Below are 19,036 nucleotides of genomic sequence, written 5' to 3' on the forward strand. Positions count from 1 at the left end.
CTAAAACTAAAGCGATGAACTATATGAATTGTTTCAAGCTGATATGAGCTGAAATCAAGAAACTTATTTAAAATACATGAATTGTTAACTATTTCATTTCAGTCACTGTAGTGAGTTGAAACAAAGCAATATATTAAAATACATATTTACATTGCATATATCAGCGCCTACTGGATGCTGAAATAAAGACAGAAAATTAATGATTATTTACAATACTTTAAAGCTAACTGGCGCAAACTAATCCTAACACTCAGACATACAAAGTATATCCCTGCCACATATACACCAGATGTGGATGTAGAACAGTAATATAAATGTTCTGTAGAAGTCTTGTGAAGTACACTTATATACACCAGATGTGGATGTAGAACAGTAATATAAATATTCTGTAGAAGTCTTGTGAAGTACACTTATATACACCAGATGTGGATGTAGAACAGTAATATAAATATTCTGTAGAAGTCTTGTGAAGTTACTTATATACACCAGATGTGGATGTAGAACAGTGATATAAATATTCTGTAGAAGTCTTGTGAAGTACACTTATATACACCAGATGTGGATGTAGAACAGTGATATAAATATTCTGTAGAAGTCTTGTGAAGTACACTTATATACACCAGATGTGGATGTAGAACAGTGATATAAATATTCTGTAGAAGTCTTGTGAAGTACACTTATATACACCAGATGTGGATGTAGAACAGTAATATAAATATTCTGTAGAAGTCTTGTGAAGTACACTTATATACACCAGATGTGGATGTAGAACAGTGATATAAATATTCTGTAGAAGTCTTGTGAAGTACACTTATATACACCAGATGTGGATGTAGAACAGTGATATAAATATTCTGTAGAAGTTCTGTAGAAGTCTTGTGAAGTACACTTATATACACCAGATGTGGATGTAGAACAGTAATATAAATATTCTGTAGAAGTCTTGTGAAGTACACTTATATACACCAGATGTGGATGTAGAACAGTAATATAAATGTTCTGTAGAAATCTTGTGAAGTACATGTAGAACATATATACACCAGATGTGGATGTAGAACAGTGATATAAATGTTCTGTAGAAGTCTTGTGAAGTACACTTATATACACCAGATGTGGATGTAGAACAGTGATATAAATATTCTGTAGAAGTCTTGTGAAGTACACTTATATACACCAGATGTGGATGTAGAACAGTGATATAAATATTCTGTAGAAGTCTTGTGAAGTACACTTATATACACCAGATGTGGATGTAGAACAGTGATATAAATGTTCTGTAGAAGTCTTGTGAAGTACACTTATATACACCAGATGTGGATGTAGAACAGTAATATAAATGTTCTGTAGAAGTCTTGTGAAGTACACTTATATACACCAGATGTGGATGTAGAACAGTAATATAAATGTTCTGTAGAAGTCTTGTGAAGTACACTTATATACACCAGATGTGGATGTAGAACAGTAATATAAATGTTCTGTAGAAGTCTTGTGAAGTACACTTATATACACCAGATGTGGATGTAGAACAGTGATATAAATGTTCTGTAGAAGTCTTGTGAAGTACACTTATATACACCAGATGTGGATGTAGAACAGTGATATAAATGTTCTGTAGAAGTCTTGTGAAGTACACTTATATACACCAGATGTGGATGTAGAACAGTAATATAAATGTTCTGTAGAAATCTTGTGAAGTACACTTTATATACACCAGATGTGGATGTAGAACAGTAATATAAATATTCTGTAGAAGTCTTGTGAAGTACACCTATATATACACCAGATGTGGATGTAGAACAGTGATATAAATATTCTGTAGAAGTCTTGTGAAGTACACTTATATACATACACCAGATGTGGATGTAGAACAGTGATATAAATATTCTGTAGAAGTCTTGTGAAGTACACTTATATACACCAGATGTGGATGTAGAACAGTGATATAAATATTCTGTAGAAGTCTTGTGAAGAAGTACACCTTATATACACCAGATGTGGATGTAGAACAGTGATATAAATATTCTGTAGAAGTCTTGTGAAGTACACTTATATACACCAGATGTGGATGTAGAACAGTAATATAAATGTTCTGTAGAAATCTTGTGAAGTACACTTATATACACCAGATGTGGATGTAGAATAGTAATATAAATATTCTGTAGAAGTCTTGTGAAGTACACCTATATACACCAGATGTGGATGTAGAACAGTGATATAAATATTCTGTAGAAGTCTTGTGAAGTACACTTATATACACCAGATGTGGATGTAGAACAGTAATATAAATGTTCTGTAGAAGTCATGTTAAGTACACTTATAGACACCAGATGTGGATGTAGAACAGTAATATAAATATTCTGTAGAAGTCATGTGAAGTACACTTATATACACCAGATGTGGATGTAGAACAGTAATATAAATATTCTGTAGAAGTCATGTTAAGTACACTTATAGACACCAGATGTGGATGTAGAACAGTAATATAAATATTCTGTAGAAGTCATGTTAAGTACACTCATATACACCAGATGTGGATGTAGAACAGTAATATAAATATTCTGTAGAAGTCATGTGAAGTACACTTATATACACCAGATGTGGATGTAGTGATTGCTCTCATAAGAACCACCTTACCCATGTTGTGCCCTTTTAGGATTCCATTGCTCAGTCATTTCGTCAGGTATATTGATGATTGATATTTATTATTTTTCAGTTGATTTTAACCGAGTGCACTTGTCAGGACATGAGGATTTCATCAATGCCAGCCATGTAGATGTGAACATCGGTGATGCATCTCTGCAGTACATTGCATGCCAGGGCCCACTGCCACACACCACTGCAGACTTCTGGAACATGGTATGGCAACAAAGGGCAGATGTCATCGGCATGCTTACTCTGGATGTGGAGGCTGAGCGAGTAAAGTGTCACCGCTATTGGCCAGAATCCACAGACACACCTATCAGTGTCTCTGACAGGTATGTATGTTTCTATCAACAAAGTTACTGCCACACCAGCAGTTCATTGACTCTGATAGATTGGCAGAAATAGAAAAAAACTGTGTTTAGGCTGTTACTCTGTATCCCTCAACTTTTCACAACTGCAAATAGCATATGTCGAAATAACCCACATCGGCCTCAGTGAGATGTGTAAAAAGATATCCAGAAAAGCATGTTTACTCGTAAAATGGGGCAAAAGTTTAAAAAACATGAGTTGCTGCGGAAAACAATAGATTAGACTCTAGATTGCAATTAGGTCGCTCAGCAATTGGGGCGACGATGCCCTGTAAACTCACCTGGCATGGAATGCATGTGCTGCCTTCAGGCACAAGGGATCATCTCAAAGATATTTTATGCTTTTTACATGTGTGTTGAATATGTTTCATATATTGATTAACATCTTCATAAGATTTATGTTGAGATATGTGAAAAAGTATGACACCCATAGGAAAGCTTATATCAGACATCATATTAAATGTCTCAAAATATATAGGTGGCATGACCACCTGAATATCGACAGGACTGGATATTAAAAACACAATGCCATATTTAGAAAGTGGTCAAATGTAACATATGTTATATTTGGGATTACACTTTCTCAGTAAAGTACAGATTCTAGTACTTTTGGGGGGGTTGAGTCCCATCCCATTCGAACCCACACCCTCAGAGTCAGGCACCTAATCGCCAGCACACAAAGTCAGATGCCTAGACCTCTCAGCCACCGCGGCTTCCACAAAAATGGAAGTCAGACAACTGGCTGCTTTGTCAAGTAGGTTTTGGATTATGGCAGCTCGTGGAGAGATTTGTAGTTGGGAACATGGAGTGTGCTTGGTGTAGGCGTCAGAAAACCAAGCCTGCTACACAGATAATGGCAGATTTACTAAGTGTCAGGGTTAGATGTTCCATGAGACCCTTTGCTCAGACAGGAGTAGACTTTGCTGGTACATTTCTAACAAAGCAAGTTAGGAAAAGTCGACTGAGAAACAGTATCTGTGTTTATTCCGTGTCTATCAACTCGAAGCGGTACACCTGGAGATAGCTTTTGGTTTAGACACAGACTCTTTCCTGAATACTTTCTCTCATTATGGCACACAGAAGAGGAATGCCAAATGAAGTCATCTCTGATTGGGACTAACTTTGTGGGTGCCGTCAAGGAACTAAGACAGCTAATTTGAACTTTATGGGAGCGATCTAAAAGCTTCTTTAGCAAGCAGAAAAGTTTTGTGGAAGTTTAATCCACGACATGCTCCACGTTTTGGTGGAACTTCGAATCTTTGTTTAAATCAGCCAAAGAGCAATCTTTCCTGTTCTTCGTTCCGGTGATATATCAGATGAGGAACTGTTGGCCACCTTTGTGGGGGCGGAGGCTTTGTTAAACTCTCAATTTCTGATATACCAGAGCGCACATCCCAGTGATGTTGTGCCTCTTACACCAAACCATTTTCTGCATGGTCAATGTGGTGGCCCTTTTGCACCTGAGGAAGACCTACAAAACTTCAATCCTCGTAAACGTTGGAGGCGTGTACAGGAGTTACTGAGGCATATATGGAAAAGGTGGATGAAAGAGTGATAACCCACTCTCAATGTCCACAAGAAATGGCAAGCTACAAGTAAGGACGTCAAAATAAATGACGTTGTCATTGTTGTTAGCCCTGAATCTCCACAAGGAAGCAGGGCGCTAGGTAGAATCACCAAGATATATCCAAGCAAAGATGGACACGTCAGAGTAGTGGATGTTCAAGTGGGGAAATCAGTGTTGACTAGACCTGTTACCAAGCTTTGTCCACTGGAGTGGAATCCAGAATAGGTCAAACATTGTGTACATTTCAAGTACATTTCAGTACAAGTCTACACAACATTTAGTGTAAATAGATGTCTCTCTGAAAGACCAGGGTCCTGTCGGCAAAGGGGGACATGTTCTGGAGAGAAAGTTTTGTTATCTGATAGGTGAAAAAACATAGCCAAAACACATCTTTATAAGAACCATAAACGTTGCATCAAAGCGCAACCATAACGTCTCGTGCAGTCACTTTCTGCATGTGCAGGGTCGAGCACATGGGTTTCTGACAGCTAGGTGGATGTTCGAGAATTGTGATCAGTGAGAATTGTACTGGTCGTGAAGACGACCCCCAAACTTGACCCTTTAAATCAGTGTCAAAATGGTATGTTTCGTGCATAAGTCGATCCCCCGCGATGGGGTCCTAATCGCGGCAAACACAGACCACAGACAACTGGCAGTTACCAATAATTATAACTTTGGTCCACATTATTCAAAGAATTCACAGTCATATATATTGTGTCTACTCACGGATCGAAACGAAGTGTAGTTGACATAAAATGCATAATATATTTTGCTTCTCTAAATATCTTATTTATTGTAGCAACAAACTGGCTTGCTTATTGTACCCCATTCAACAATCACGAACTGATTACCGCCTCGTTTTCCATTGACTGCTAGTTTACAGTAACATTGGTAAAAATGTGTGAATTTAAATGGCTTCTGTATTTTACCCCATTCCATGTGCGTACAACTTCTGCTTACCACGTTCATGAGGGCCCGTATAACCTTAGTGTTGAATATATACACAGTAAAAAAAGTGTTGCACACCCATATTAAAACTCTGGTTACGTTGGCATATCCAAAACACACGAATAGGTTGTTGATGATAACCATTCTGCTAGGATTTGGTGTTGAAGTCATTAATGTTTTCGTAGTGAAAACGATCTCCAAAACGTAGCAACCTGCACGTGAATATCATGCTTCATGATTTTTGCAAATTGCAGTATGCTCATGTGATGAATCTAAGCCTATAAAAATTGTTCTTCTGGCGTTGAATCCATTGTAGCGCAGCATGCGAGGTGCGAGAATAGCAGATGCAGTCAAGTGGCAGATTATTGGACTCCATAGGGCAGGTCTTTCCTTCAAGGAGATTGGCAGAAGAACGGGCGATCATTACTCACAATAAGCCGCCTGGTGAGAAAACATCGCTGAGACTAATGATGTAAAGAATCGCAGACCTTTTAGACAGACCCGCGATATAACCACAGTCAGGGATGACAGAGCATTGCTAAGGCTGGTAAAGGCGGCAACCCTTTGCTTCAAGTGCAACCCTGAAACTTCCATGGCTTCCTGTCGTAGTCAGATCAGCCACCAAACAGTGAGGAATCGACTCAAGGCCACTGGATTGAGGTCCAGAAGAGTCATCAAGAGCCCCAACTCACAGAGAACCACAAGAGGTTACGTCTAGCCTGGTGTAGACAAAGACAAAGGGTGGAACTTGAGGTCTTGGAGAAGAGTCCACTGGTCAGGCGAGAGCAGATTTCTTGTGCATGTTGTGGATGGCAGAGTCAGAGTTTAGAGGTGCGGGTACAGCTTATGCACCTAGGAACATCATGCCAGCGGTACCATATGGAAGTGGATCGGTTATGGTATGGGGTTGTTTCTCATTTGACTGTAAGCTGGATCTAGTGACCATACAAGGCACTTTAGCTTGGTGATCGCTACATTCAGGAAGTGCTTGATCCAGTTGTTGTGCCCCATTTTGACAATCATCCACTTGCAACCAGGCCAATATTCGCCGATGATAATGCTTTCGGCCACATCGTTCATGAGCTGTGGCCCAGGTCATCAGAACAATGCACTGACTCACCTCCCATGGCCAGCAATGAGTCAGATCTCAATCCCCTGGACACACATATGGGACATTTTGGGCCGTCTGATACAGCGCAGGGATCCTCCTCCACAGAGCGTCACGGGAACTGGAAGCAGCATTGCGAAGAGTGGCAACAGCTGCCCATAGAAGCGATTTCGGCGTCTGGTGAGGGGTATGAGAGGCGGCGACTGGAAGCTGTTATCCAAGTACTGGGCGGAAGTTCGCGATATTGACTGTTTGTGTTTGTCCACACTCTGTATGTCAGTTTCAGCCTAAGAGAAGTTTTGTTTTGACATTAAATTTCCATTCTCTGCCATACTTAAAACCGTCTCGTTTTCCTTGAATTTGAGCGCATAATACTTAAGGGCAAGATCCTTACATACCATGAGGTCAGGGGATACCCCATCTCAGTTCATTTTATAGGCACAAGACTGGTTTGTTGGTGTATGCACCATCAGGTTCAAATTCTCATTCTGTTATCGTTCAGTTCGCCAAAAACATCATACCCGGAAAAGATAGGGGGTGCAACACTTTTTACTGTGTATATATATTTTACATAAAATCTGTAATTAAAATTACACAATGCTAGGATATATTTCTTTGGGTTAAATAATAGTATTCTGTACTATATTTTTACTGATGACTCGTCAGAATTCATCCCGTTATATTATTGTGCATGTTTGAACTTGTTAAGCGGGAAGCGTGTGCACAGCTGATTGCTATTATTTCGGTTCAAATACACATGGTAATCTTAATGTTAATTAATTTATAGAGCAAAAACTGTGACCCGCGTGTATTTCTTTGGGTTAAATGATGGTATTCTGTATCATATTTTACTGATGACTGCGTCAGAATTCGTCCCGTTATATTATTGTGCATGTTTGAACTTGTGTGCACAGCTGATTGCTATTTCCGGCTCAGATACACACGGTAATCTTAATCCCTGCAAATAATACAATGCCCAGCAAAAACAACTGATAACTTAAAAGGTAAATAATCTTGTCTAGTGATGTTTAATTGCAAATTTGACGTCTCTACTGACAAAGTCGTCTTCTGTTGTTTGTTCACGCGAAGTGATACGATTTTGTTTTCTTACCCCTGGAAAAAAGTTTGATGAAAGCGTAACCCATGGATAAGACGACCCCCTTCTACAGACTGCTTTTTTTGGTCCTCAAAATTCGGCTTATAGACGGTCATATACGGTATGAGAATAGTTTGCCATATTCGGGCATAGTTTAGATACTAAACAATTTAGAATTATAGTTATTAATAGCGTAACAGATAACTTGTTTAGTTTATGTAGTTTATAAAAGTATTATGTTTAGTTTGGTGATCGGAGTAGCAAAAGTATCATATTTAGTTTGGTTGTCTGAGTGGCAAGAACTTTGTTTCGTTAACATTTAGTTAAGCAAATTTTTCACGTTCACAAAATTTTGTTTCAGTAATTCCACTGTTTAAACAGTGATAGTGAGACTCCATGGTAGCTACACCCTTAATATTTTCAGTATTAAAAGTTATTTTTTTTACATCAGCAATTGTTTATAATGAAGGTAAGTCTCCTTTCAAAATGGGCATTTAAGAAGTGCCCTTTGTAATACAATATCCTCGCACACTGTACTTTACTAAGAAAGTGTAATCCCAAATATAACATATGTTATTACCAGTTGTGTTGCTGCTGATATCTCTCAATCTAGGCAAGTACCAGCCTGCTCTTGTGTTTCAGCTTGACTGTGAGTCTCAAGTCCCATCAGGTGCTGGATAATGTTCACATCCGCCATATTGTCCTACATGAACACAAATCCAAAATGATGATGAACATTGCTCACCTGAACTTTGTGGCGTGGCCTGACCACGGGGTTCCAGACACTGCGCTGCCCGTCCTGCAGGTGAGAATGAGAGGACACTAGAACCTTAACGGGGCACTGATCCAGAGCACTTTCCATGGACTGCTTGTTGCTTTTGTTATTGTTTTTGTCCCGTGAGTACCCGGATGATATCCCAGAATTCTTTACTGGTTCGTGACCTCTGCTGCACCGCCTGCAAGCGCAATTGATAGTATAAGTATAGATTAATCAACAAAGATGAAGTCTTTTTTACTCGATAACATTTTGATCTTCATAATTATTATACCAAATGAAAACATTTTGAAGTTTAACCATCTGCCAGTGGTAAAAATGTTAGGACTGAAAAATAACGAACACAATGTATGTCTTTATATTTTGTCTTATAATCCTAATTAGTTTATTATTATATTTGTATACATTTTGAAAGTTAATACAAACCACACAACCTGCTTATACTTATAGTGAACTTATAACATGACTGTAATATCTAGACATTGTATAGATTGCCAATGTCAATCAAACTTCACACACGCGCCCTAAGTGCGACCTGGTGTATGTTGTCTGTATCATTACACTTCATGGTGAAAAAATATGATTCTGTTGAATGCTACAACCAATGAATAGAAACAAAATGCAAATATTCAAATTAAAACGGACTAAAGTTACAGCACCAATGTCAGGCTATCCTACCTTGTTCAAGGAATGTCTCATCAATATCCACATAAAGGAACGATATGCCATTCATCTGCAGCTGACAAAGAATACTGTTCCATGTCATGTGTCTTTTAACAGTCTAATATGCGAAAAAGTGATATATTGAGTAATAGTACAATTGGGGTTCTGCATCACATGCGGCTTAGAGGCTTATTTATGGGACTTAAGCCTCCCAGCCCCCCCCCTTAAAAACGGCGAGGGTGTAGCGCGATGCATCCTTCGTTGTGCCTCCAGCCTAGACCGAGCATAGCAACGGAGTTTGGATTGGGATTTAAATGTAGCCGTAATACTCGGCGACGACTTTATGGAGTGGGTCTGCCATGAATTCCTCGAAGTGGATTAAGGAGTACGAGACATCGCATTCTCGGGTCTCGAAGCTATAATCGATTAACGTATCCATTAGGCGTTGTAACCGTTCGGTGTCCATGGTGAATTTCCCCCGACTTATGACTCGACGCAGGGCGGCGTAAATATCGAGGCCAAGGACGTCCATCTTGATGGGTTTGAACAACCGTTTCTCGATCAATCTCCACATGTATGAGAAACAAAAGACAAATCTTTAATAAGGGGGCAATACCGTGTCATTAGGGATGAATCCCCTATCCGATCCGTCTTGCAAGTAGTACAAATTCAGTCCGTCGTCTTTCATGTCGACTCGGTCGATGTGGTACGTTTTCATGGACCATATGGGGTCTGTGGCACGATGTTTGTCCCTTCCTTCGAGTGGACATGGCGCAGCCGATTCGGTCGTCACGGATTTCATTCGAATGGCTCCGACGGGTCTTTTATCGAGGTGTCGAGTGACTTCGTTGTTGATCACCGACACCACTCACGTTAAGCGTACCACCCATTCCGTTGATCGCTTTTCTGGGTTGACCATCTCTTTGGCATACTGATGTCCGAACAAACGCTCAGCTAAAGTCCTGTTGAATCTTTCGATGATGGCTTGGCTTCAGTGAGCTCCGGCCACGCCCCGTCTCACCTGGACTTTATGCTTTGATAACAGCTGCAATACGGCTCCCATGAACTCGTGTCCGGGTTCAACTTGTAATTCGGTCGGCCAGGTCAAGCGACTGCGTTTGTAGATACGTTCTAAGGCCTTAGCGACTTGACTCGAATCTTTGGTCATTACCGGCTCAGCTTCCTTGTAGCGACTGGCCTCCATGACGGTCAGGGCGTACTTGTACGTTTTGTTTCTCACCCTGTTATGCGGGTGAAACAGGAGGTTGACTTGATGGGTACGATTGGGTACGGAAATGTCAAACTTTCTTCTCAGGATGTATCGGGGAGCCGGCAGGTACACTTGCCAGATGGCTTGTTTTTCAAGCCAAGCTTTGGCGGTATCCTCGGAGACGGGAGCGGCTTTGGCTTGCTTCGGGATGGCGCCCACACCTTTCCAGTAACGCCGGGGGCTGTAGTAAACCTTGTCCATGATGTATACACGCTATTATCCATTCAATAGTCTGTCTAGTCTTCAACACACCGAGTGGAGTTTCCTTTATTGGGGGTCTCAGAAACTCCCAACACGTCGAGGTCTACTGTTGGTATCCAGAGCTATAAGTGTGGATACCATCGTTCTCAATCCACCATTTGGTATCTATGGGCGACAGCTACGTCTTGTTGAGAGTGATGCCGTAGATGGTGTGTTTGTCGCTTCTCAACGCGTTCATGGGGTGTTTGAACGTGTGTTTATCGAAGAGAGCCTGTTTGAAGAGGGTGTGTTTGATGATGTTGTTTCACCACGTATTTCTTGACCCCTTTCGCCTTTCCGATCTCGCCATTGTCGGCTTTCAGGATGGAATACATCTTGGGTCTGAATCCGACATATTCAGGGATGGGTGTTCCCGCGCATTTGTCCTTCATCTTGCCGAGGACCTTTTTATTGGTCGTGCTGTGTAGGCGTGGTTATCACTGGTGTCGTAGAAATGGGGGTGTTCCGCCATGTCGGCGTACACATCGTCGGTGTGCATGTTCAACAGCAGGGAATCGGTGTCCGTGTACAGCAGCTCGCATCGATCGCCGTACTGTGGTTTGAGTCGGTTGTAGTAGAAATCGTACATGAGATGTTTGGAGAGGTTGAGAATGCTCATCCCCACGTAGACGGGTCGGTTGAGTTTGATGTGGTTTTTGATCATGTGCAACGCTGCCAAGTCGTTATCGAATAGCTTGCTCCGGTTGAATGCCGGACTGGCGATCAGTTTCCTGAGTTTTTCTTCCTCGTGAGATCGCACGAGTTTGACTGTCACCCGTTTTCTCAAGTTTTCCATGGTTTTGCCGAACACCGAATTGTTCATCAGTTTGTAGAGGTTTTTCTCGAAGTTCAACCGAATGTAAGGTTCCATCCAGGGACTTTGATCGCATTGCAGCACCCGATGTATTTTGGTCAGCTTCGTGCCCAGCGACAGGTACAGTTGCAGATTCCGATAGTGCACCATGTACTTGGTCTTGTGCATCAAGTTTGGAACGAGTTTTTCCACGTTGGCCAGCATATTTTTCCTGAGCAATGTTAGTTGATAGTCCGACAACCAGTCTTGGTTCACCGTCAATCGTTCGGGAGCCAGTGGATAGCTGTTGTGAGCAGCGTGCAATGCCGCGGGATACTCCAGATCCACTTCGAGGATGTAGCCTTTATTCGAAACCGCCGCGATGCTCGTGATATCAATCTCATCGTCCAACCACTCGAACCCGAGCGTAGGTAGAGACTGCCTCATGGCCTAGCCGTACAGGTTGTTGGCGTCGAGATACAGGAGGTGATTGGTGGGCTTGTTCGAGTCGTAGCCTTCCAGGTATGGGTTGTTTGCTTTCACGTACCGTTTGGAGACCATGGAAATCCCGCCGTGCATGCCTTGCTCGATGAACAGGTGCATGTCGTAATCTGTGAGCAATTCCAGTTTGAGTCTGGTTTTCTTCAAGAGCGCATCCCTAGAGACCGGGGCTGGTGTAGTACCAGGCAGGGTCGAATTGATACTGTTTTAAGCACGTCGTTCTGAACATCTCAAACACGTCGGCCAGCAGCAGCACGTCCGTTTTCAGTACTGGTTGTGGTAGTAAGCCCAGATTCGCCAACCCAGTTTGTTCCACCGCGTTCTGAAGCGTGGTGCGTAATCGTCCTGGGACATATGGGATTCGGTCAAGTTGCTGTAAATTCGGTCGATGGGAGGTAGTTGGGTCTCGTCGAACTTGGGCCAATCGTCCATGTACCTGTACGGGTACCGCCTTTTTTGAGCAGCAGAGATCGAGTCCCCTCATCGGTGTATCAATAGTTGATGGCGAAGGTATCGTTGGCCTTGACCAAACTATCGAGCGATGACAGGAGAAACTGAGAGCTATTGATAAATCTCAGACGTTTGAACGAGAACAAGATGTATTTTTCCATGTTGTTGGGGATGCACTTGATATCGCCATCGATGTTCGAGATGGCCTGCATGATCAAGTGAGCATCGTGCCCTCTCAAATTATTGAAGACCACGGGGTATGTTGATTTTGTGGGGATCGATTCTAAGTTTTAAGTTGCACGCGTTGTGAGCGGCACCTCGGTACCGGCCGATGATGTGACAATGATCTCTCACAACATCCCCATTCAGGGGTTGGTCTCACACGAGGCAACATTTAGCACGCTTGTGAGCGAGTTCATCCTCCGGCGTGATATTTATGGGAGCAGGATCAGACAACGCTTCCCTGATGTTTTTCTCTTCGCGTTGTAAGAACGTGAGAAATGTTTCGGCCGCGTGGGGACCTCGATAGATCACGGGAGTCTCCGTTTCACCATCGCATCAAACGACCACATACCCGAACCCGCAGGCTGGGTGTTCTTGGGTTTTGTACCTAAAACTTTTTTCCGGGGATGGCGCGATGTGGTCAACCTGTTTGATGAGCTCTTTGAAGTTGGCGTAAATGACGTAAGGCATGGGCATTTGATGTTTGTTGATGATGAATTTTAAGATGTTTTCATGTTCTCGAGGCATGTCGATTCGTATCGCCGTCTCTCCTACGCCTCGACAATCCTCCCGCTTTGCTTCCAGCAGGTCGGCTCGTGTGAAGCCGTGCAGACATCGTTCACAGAAATGTTTCTTTTCTCTGTGCGTCGATTGATCATACAACAGTCTGCTCAGACTTTCAATATATGTATAGTGATACTTACCCTCTTTTTCGGTCATAAATAAATTGATTCTGCGCACATCATCAGACATGGAGCTGATTCGGTGTACAATGGTTGTATTGCATTTGTGACCGAAGACGTTGATGGCTAAATGGTTTAGTTTTTCACAGTAGGAAATGGGTGTGGGTTTAACTAAGCCATCCCAGTTAAGCCCATCATCTTTCCTCATAATGTATGTGATGTACTGTAACTACTGGGATAAGGTACTTGATATACTGTAGCGACAGGGATAATGTATGTGATGTACTGTAACTACAGGGATAATGTACGTGATATACTGTAGCGACAGGGATAATGTATGTGATGTACTGTAACTACAGGGATAATGAACGTGATATACTGTAGCGACAGGGATAATGTATGTGATGTACTGTAACTACAGGGATAATGTACGTGATATACTGTAACTACTGGGATAATGTACGTGATATACTGTAGCGACAGGGATAATGTATATGATGTACTGTAACTACAGGGATAATGTACGTGATATAGTGTAGTGACAGGGATAATGTATGTGATGTACTGTAACTACTGGGATAATGTATGTGATGTACTGTAGCGACAGGGATAATGTATGTGATGTACTGTAACTACAGAGATAATTTATGTGATGTACTGTAACTACAGGGATAATGTACGTGATATACTGTAGCGAAAGGGATAATGTATATGATGTACTGTAACTACAGAGATAATTTATGTGATGTACTGTAACTACAGGGATAATGAACGTGATATACTGTAACTACTGGGATAATGTACGTGATATACTGTAGCGACAGGGATAATGTATATGATGTACTGTAACTACAGAGATAATTTATGTGATGTACTGTATCTACTGGGATAATGTACGTGATATACTGTAGCGACAGGGATAATGTACGTGATGTACTGTAACTACAAGGATAATGAACGTGATATACTGTAGCGACAGGGATAATGTATATGATGTACTGTAACTACTGGGATAATGAACGTGATATACTGTAGCGACAGGGATAATGTATATGATGTACTGTAACTACAGAGATAATTTATGTGATGTACTGTAACTACAGGGATAATGTATGTGATATACTGTAACTACAGGGATAATGTATGTGATGTACTGTAACTACAGAGATAATGATATGTGATGTACTTTGAACATAGCGTGTAATGTTACAGGGATAACGTGATGTACTGTAACTACAGGGATAATGTATGTGATGTACTGTAACTACAGGGATAATGTATGTGATGTACTGTAACTACAGGGATAATGTATGTGATGTAACTACAGGGATAATGTACGTGATGTACTGTAACTACAGAGATAATGTATGTGATGTACTGTAACTACTGGGATAATGTATGTGATGTACTGTAACTACAGGGATAATGTATGTGATGTACTGTAACTACAGGGATAATGTATGTGATGTACTGTAACTACAGGGATAATGTATGTGATATACTGTAACTACAGGGATAATGTATGTGATGTACTGTAACTACAGGGATAATGTATGTGATGTACTGTAACTACAGGGATAATGTATGTGATATACTGTAACTACAGAGATAATGTATGTGATATACTGTAACTACAGAGATAATGTATGATGTACTGTAACTACAGGGATAATGTATGTGATGTACTGTAACTACAGGGATAATGTATGTGATGTACTGTAACTACACAGGGATAATGTATGCGTGATGTACTGTAACTACAGGGATAATGTATGTGATGTACTGTAACTACAGGGATAATGTATGTGATGTACTGTAACTTCAGGGATAATGTATATGTGATGTACTGTAACTACAGGGATAATGTGTATGTGATGTACTGTAACTACAGGGATAAATGTACATGATGTACTGTAACTGATAATATGCGTGATGTACTGTAACTACAGAGATAATGTGCGTGATGTACTGTAACTACAGAGATAATGTATGTGATGTACTGTAACTACAGGGATAATGTATGTGATGTACTGTAACTACTGGGATAATGTATGCGTGATGTACTGTAACTACAGGGATAATGTGCGTGATGATGTACTGTAACTACAGAGATAATGTATGTGATGTACTGTAACTACAGGGATAATGTACGTGATGTACTGTAACTACAGGGATAATGTATGTGATGTACTGTAACTACAGGGATAATGTATGTGATATACTGTAACTACAGGGATAATGTATGTGATATACTGTAACTACAGGGATAATGTATGTGATGTACTGTAACTACAGGGATATTGTATGTGATATACTGTAACTACAGGGATAATGTATGTGATGTACTGTAACTACAGGGATAATGTATGTGATGTACTGTAACTACAGAGATAATGTATGTGATATACTGTAACTACAGAGATAATGAGATATGATGTACTTTGTAACTACAGGGATAATGTGCAAGCGATGTACTGTAACTACAGAGATAATGTATGTGATGTACTGTAACTACTGGGATAATGTACGTGATGTACTGTAACTACAGAGATAATGTATGTGATGTACTGTAACTACAGGGATAATGTATGTGATATACTGTAACTACAGAGATAATGTATGTGATGTACTGTAACTACAGAGATAATGTATGTGATGTACTGTAACTACAGGGATAATGTATGTGATGTACTGTAACTACAGAGATAATGTACGTGATGTACTGTAACTACAGGGATAATGTATGTGATGTACTGTAACTACAGGGATAATGTATGTGATGTACTGTAACTACAGGGATAATGTATGTGATGTACTGTAACTACAGAGATAATGTATGTGATGTACTGGAACTACAGGGATAATGTACGTGATGTACTGTAACTACAGGGATAATGTATGTGATGTACTGTAACTACAGAGATAATGTATGTGATGTACTGTAACTACAGGGATAATGTATGTGATGTACTGTAACTACAGGGATAATGTATGTGATGTACTGTAACTACAGAGATAATGTATGTGATGTACTGTAACTACAGGGATAATGTACGTGATGTACTGTAACTACAGAGATAATGTATGTGATGTACTGTAACTACAGGGATAATGTCATGTGATGTACTATGTAACTTACAGGAGATAATGTATGTGATGCTACTGTAACTACAGAGATAATGTATGTGATGTACTGTAACTACAGGGATAATGTATAACTACAGGGATAATGATGTACTGTAACTACAGGGATAATGTATGTGATGTACTGTAACTACAGGGATAATGTACGTGATGTACTGTAACTACAGGGATAATGTATGTGATGTACTGTAACTACATGGGATAATGTATGTGATGTACTGTAACTACAGAGATATTGTATGTGATGTACTGTAACTACAGGGATAATGTACGTGATGTACTGTAACTACAGAGATAATGTATGTGATGTACTGTAACTACAGGGATAATGTATGTGATGTACTGTAACTACAGGGATAATGTACGTGATATACTGTAACTACAGAGATAATGTATGTGATGTACTGTAACTACAGGGATAATGTATGTGATGTACTGTAACTACAGGGATAATGTATGTGATGTACTGTAACTACAGAGATAATGTATGTGATGTACTGTAACTACAGGGATAATGTACGTGATGTACTGTAACTACAGAGATAATGTATGTGATGTACTGTAACTACAGGGATAATGTACGTGATGTACTGTAACTACAGGGATAATGTACATGATATACTGTAACTACAGAGATAATGTATGTGATGTACTGTAACTACAGGGATAATGTATGTGATGTACTGTAACTACAGAGATAATGTATGTGATGTACTGTAACTACAGGGATAATGTACGTGATGTACTGTAACTACAGGGATAATGTATGTGATGTACTGTAACTACAGAGATAATGTATGTGATGTACTGTAATTAGAGGGATAATGTATGTGATGTACTGTAACTACAGGGATAATGTATGTGATGTACTGTAACTACAGGGATAATGTACGTGATGTACTGTAACTACAGGGATAATGTATGTGATGTACTGTAACTACAGGGATAATGTATGTGATGTACTGTAACTACAGGGATGTACTGATGTGTAACTACAGGATAATGTATGTGATGTACTGTAACTACAGAGATAATGTATGTGATGTACTGTAACTACAGGGATAATGTAATGATACAGTGTAGTACTGACAGGGATAATGTATGCGTGGATAATGTACTGTAACTACAGGGATAATGTATGTGATGTACTGTAACTACAGGGATAATGTACGTGATGTACTGTAACTACAGGGATAATGTACGTGATATACTGTAGTGTATATTTTATGAAACGCTGAGTAACATTGTGCGTTGTTGATGTAAACAAGGAAAGAGTGGATGTTGTTGCAGTATCTCCGGCTGATGCACCTCTATCATCACAGCGCCCCTCCTCCTCCACTGCAGTGCTGGCATTGGCCTAACTGGTACCCTCATCACGATCGATGCCATCCCTAGCATACATTGAGTCCAGTTTGAAGGTAAACACTTTCACCTGCATAGAGGAGAATTTGAAGGTAAACATGCTCACTTACATAGATTCCATTTTGAAGAGAACACACCTCAAGTCCAGTTTGAAGGTAAACACGCTCACCTAAATAGAGTCTAGTTTGAAGGTAAACATGCTCACCTAAATAGAGTCAAGTTTGAAGGTAATCACACCTCGACTCCCATTTTAAGGTAAACACGCTTACCTAAATAGAGTCCAACTTCTTTGAGAGGCATTTAGAAGTTGAAGCTGTAAGGAAGGATAACTATATTGATGAACAACGTCTCTATTGCTGTGAGAGCAACGTTTTGGTGTAGGTTCTAACACTGTCATCAAGAGTAATCAGTACAAAGGTGTTTCTCATTCTATGAATATCTTACTCCTTATTGCCATTTTAGTTATTTTCAAATTGCCTTGTATGCTGTGAGGGAGGTATCTCAACCTGATTCCCTTTTCAGTGGAAGATTTGGTGGCCGCATGGTTCATATTGCTGAATTTGTGTGCTTTCAATTTTGCACCTCACTCTGAGAGTCAATTTGACACCAGGATAACCCCTCAAAGTACAAGAATTTGTATTGTATTGAGAGAGGATAATTCCAAATATAACAATTGGTACATTGGACTGCTTTCTAGAAGGCATTATGTATTAACATATGTAATATCTTACGCTTATCATTATACCGGTATCATGACACTAGATGAGTATTTGCATTCCTTTTCAGTTTGATGTGTTTGAAATAGTTAGTGACTTACGCCGACAGCGCTGTGGAATGATCCAGACAAAGGTGAGTACACCACCATGAAACGTCAAACCTATAAGTGTCTTCGCGCCATCCTCGGTATCTCAACTTGCTTCACTGTCATTATGTGACATGTTCACTTTACTTGGTCGTTTATCTTGCTTCACTGTCATTATGTGACATGTTCATTTTACTTGGTCGTTTATCCTGCTCCACTGTCATTATGTGACATGTTCATTTTACTTGGTCATTTATCCTGCTCCACTGTCATTATGTCTATATGTTTGTTGTATCACTAACAGACAGTCATGCTGTTTGTTGCTCTTTACATTGTTCTGTGTACCACTGACAGACCTTCATGCTGTTTGTTGCTCTTTACATTGTTCTGTGTATCACTGA

The 19,036-nt window shown here is 40.3% G+C and overlaps 1 protein-coding gene across 1 annotated transcript in view; it reads left to right on the forward strand.

Annotated features, from left to right (window-relative positions):
* The window catches only part of LOC124269234 (tyrosine-protein phosphatase non-receptor type 13-like), a 223,031-nt gene extending 204,320 nt beyond the window's left edge, over positions 1-18,711 (forward strand). The window contains exons 29-32 of the mRNA XM_046704256.1: positions 2,714-2,975; positions 8,373-8,535; positions 17,762-17,889; positions 18,620-18,711. Of these exons, the coding sequence (XP_046560212.1) occupies positions 2,714-2,975; positions 8,373-8,535; positions 17,762-17,866 (530 nt within the window). The 3' untranslated portion in view covers positions 17,867-17,889; positions 18,620-18,711. The remainder of the gene's footprint in view (positions 1-2,713; positions 2,976-8,372; positions 8,536-17,761; positions 17,890-18,619) is intronic.
* Positions 18,712-19,036: the final 325 nt, after the last annotated feature.

This window comes from Haliotis rubra, unplaced genomic scaffold, assembly GCF_003918875.1.
Source record: "Haliotis rubra isolate DU_JTF1 unplaced genomic scaffold, ASM391887v1 Scf1011, whole genome shotgun sequence".
Lineage (NCBI taxonomy): Eukaryota > Metazoa > Mollusca > Gastropoda > Lepetellida > Haliotidae > Haliotis > Haliotis rubra.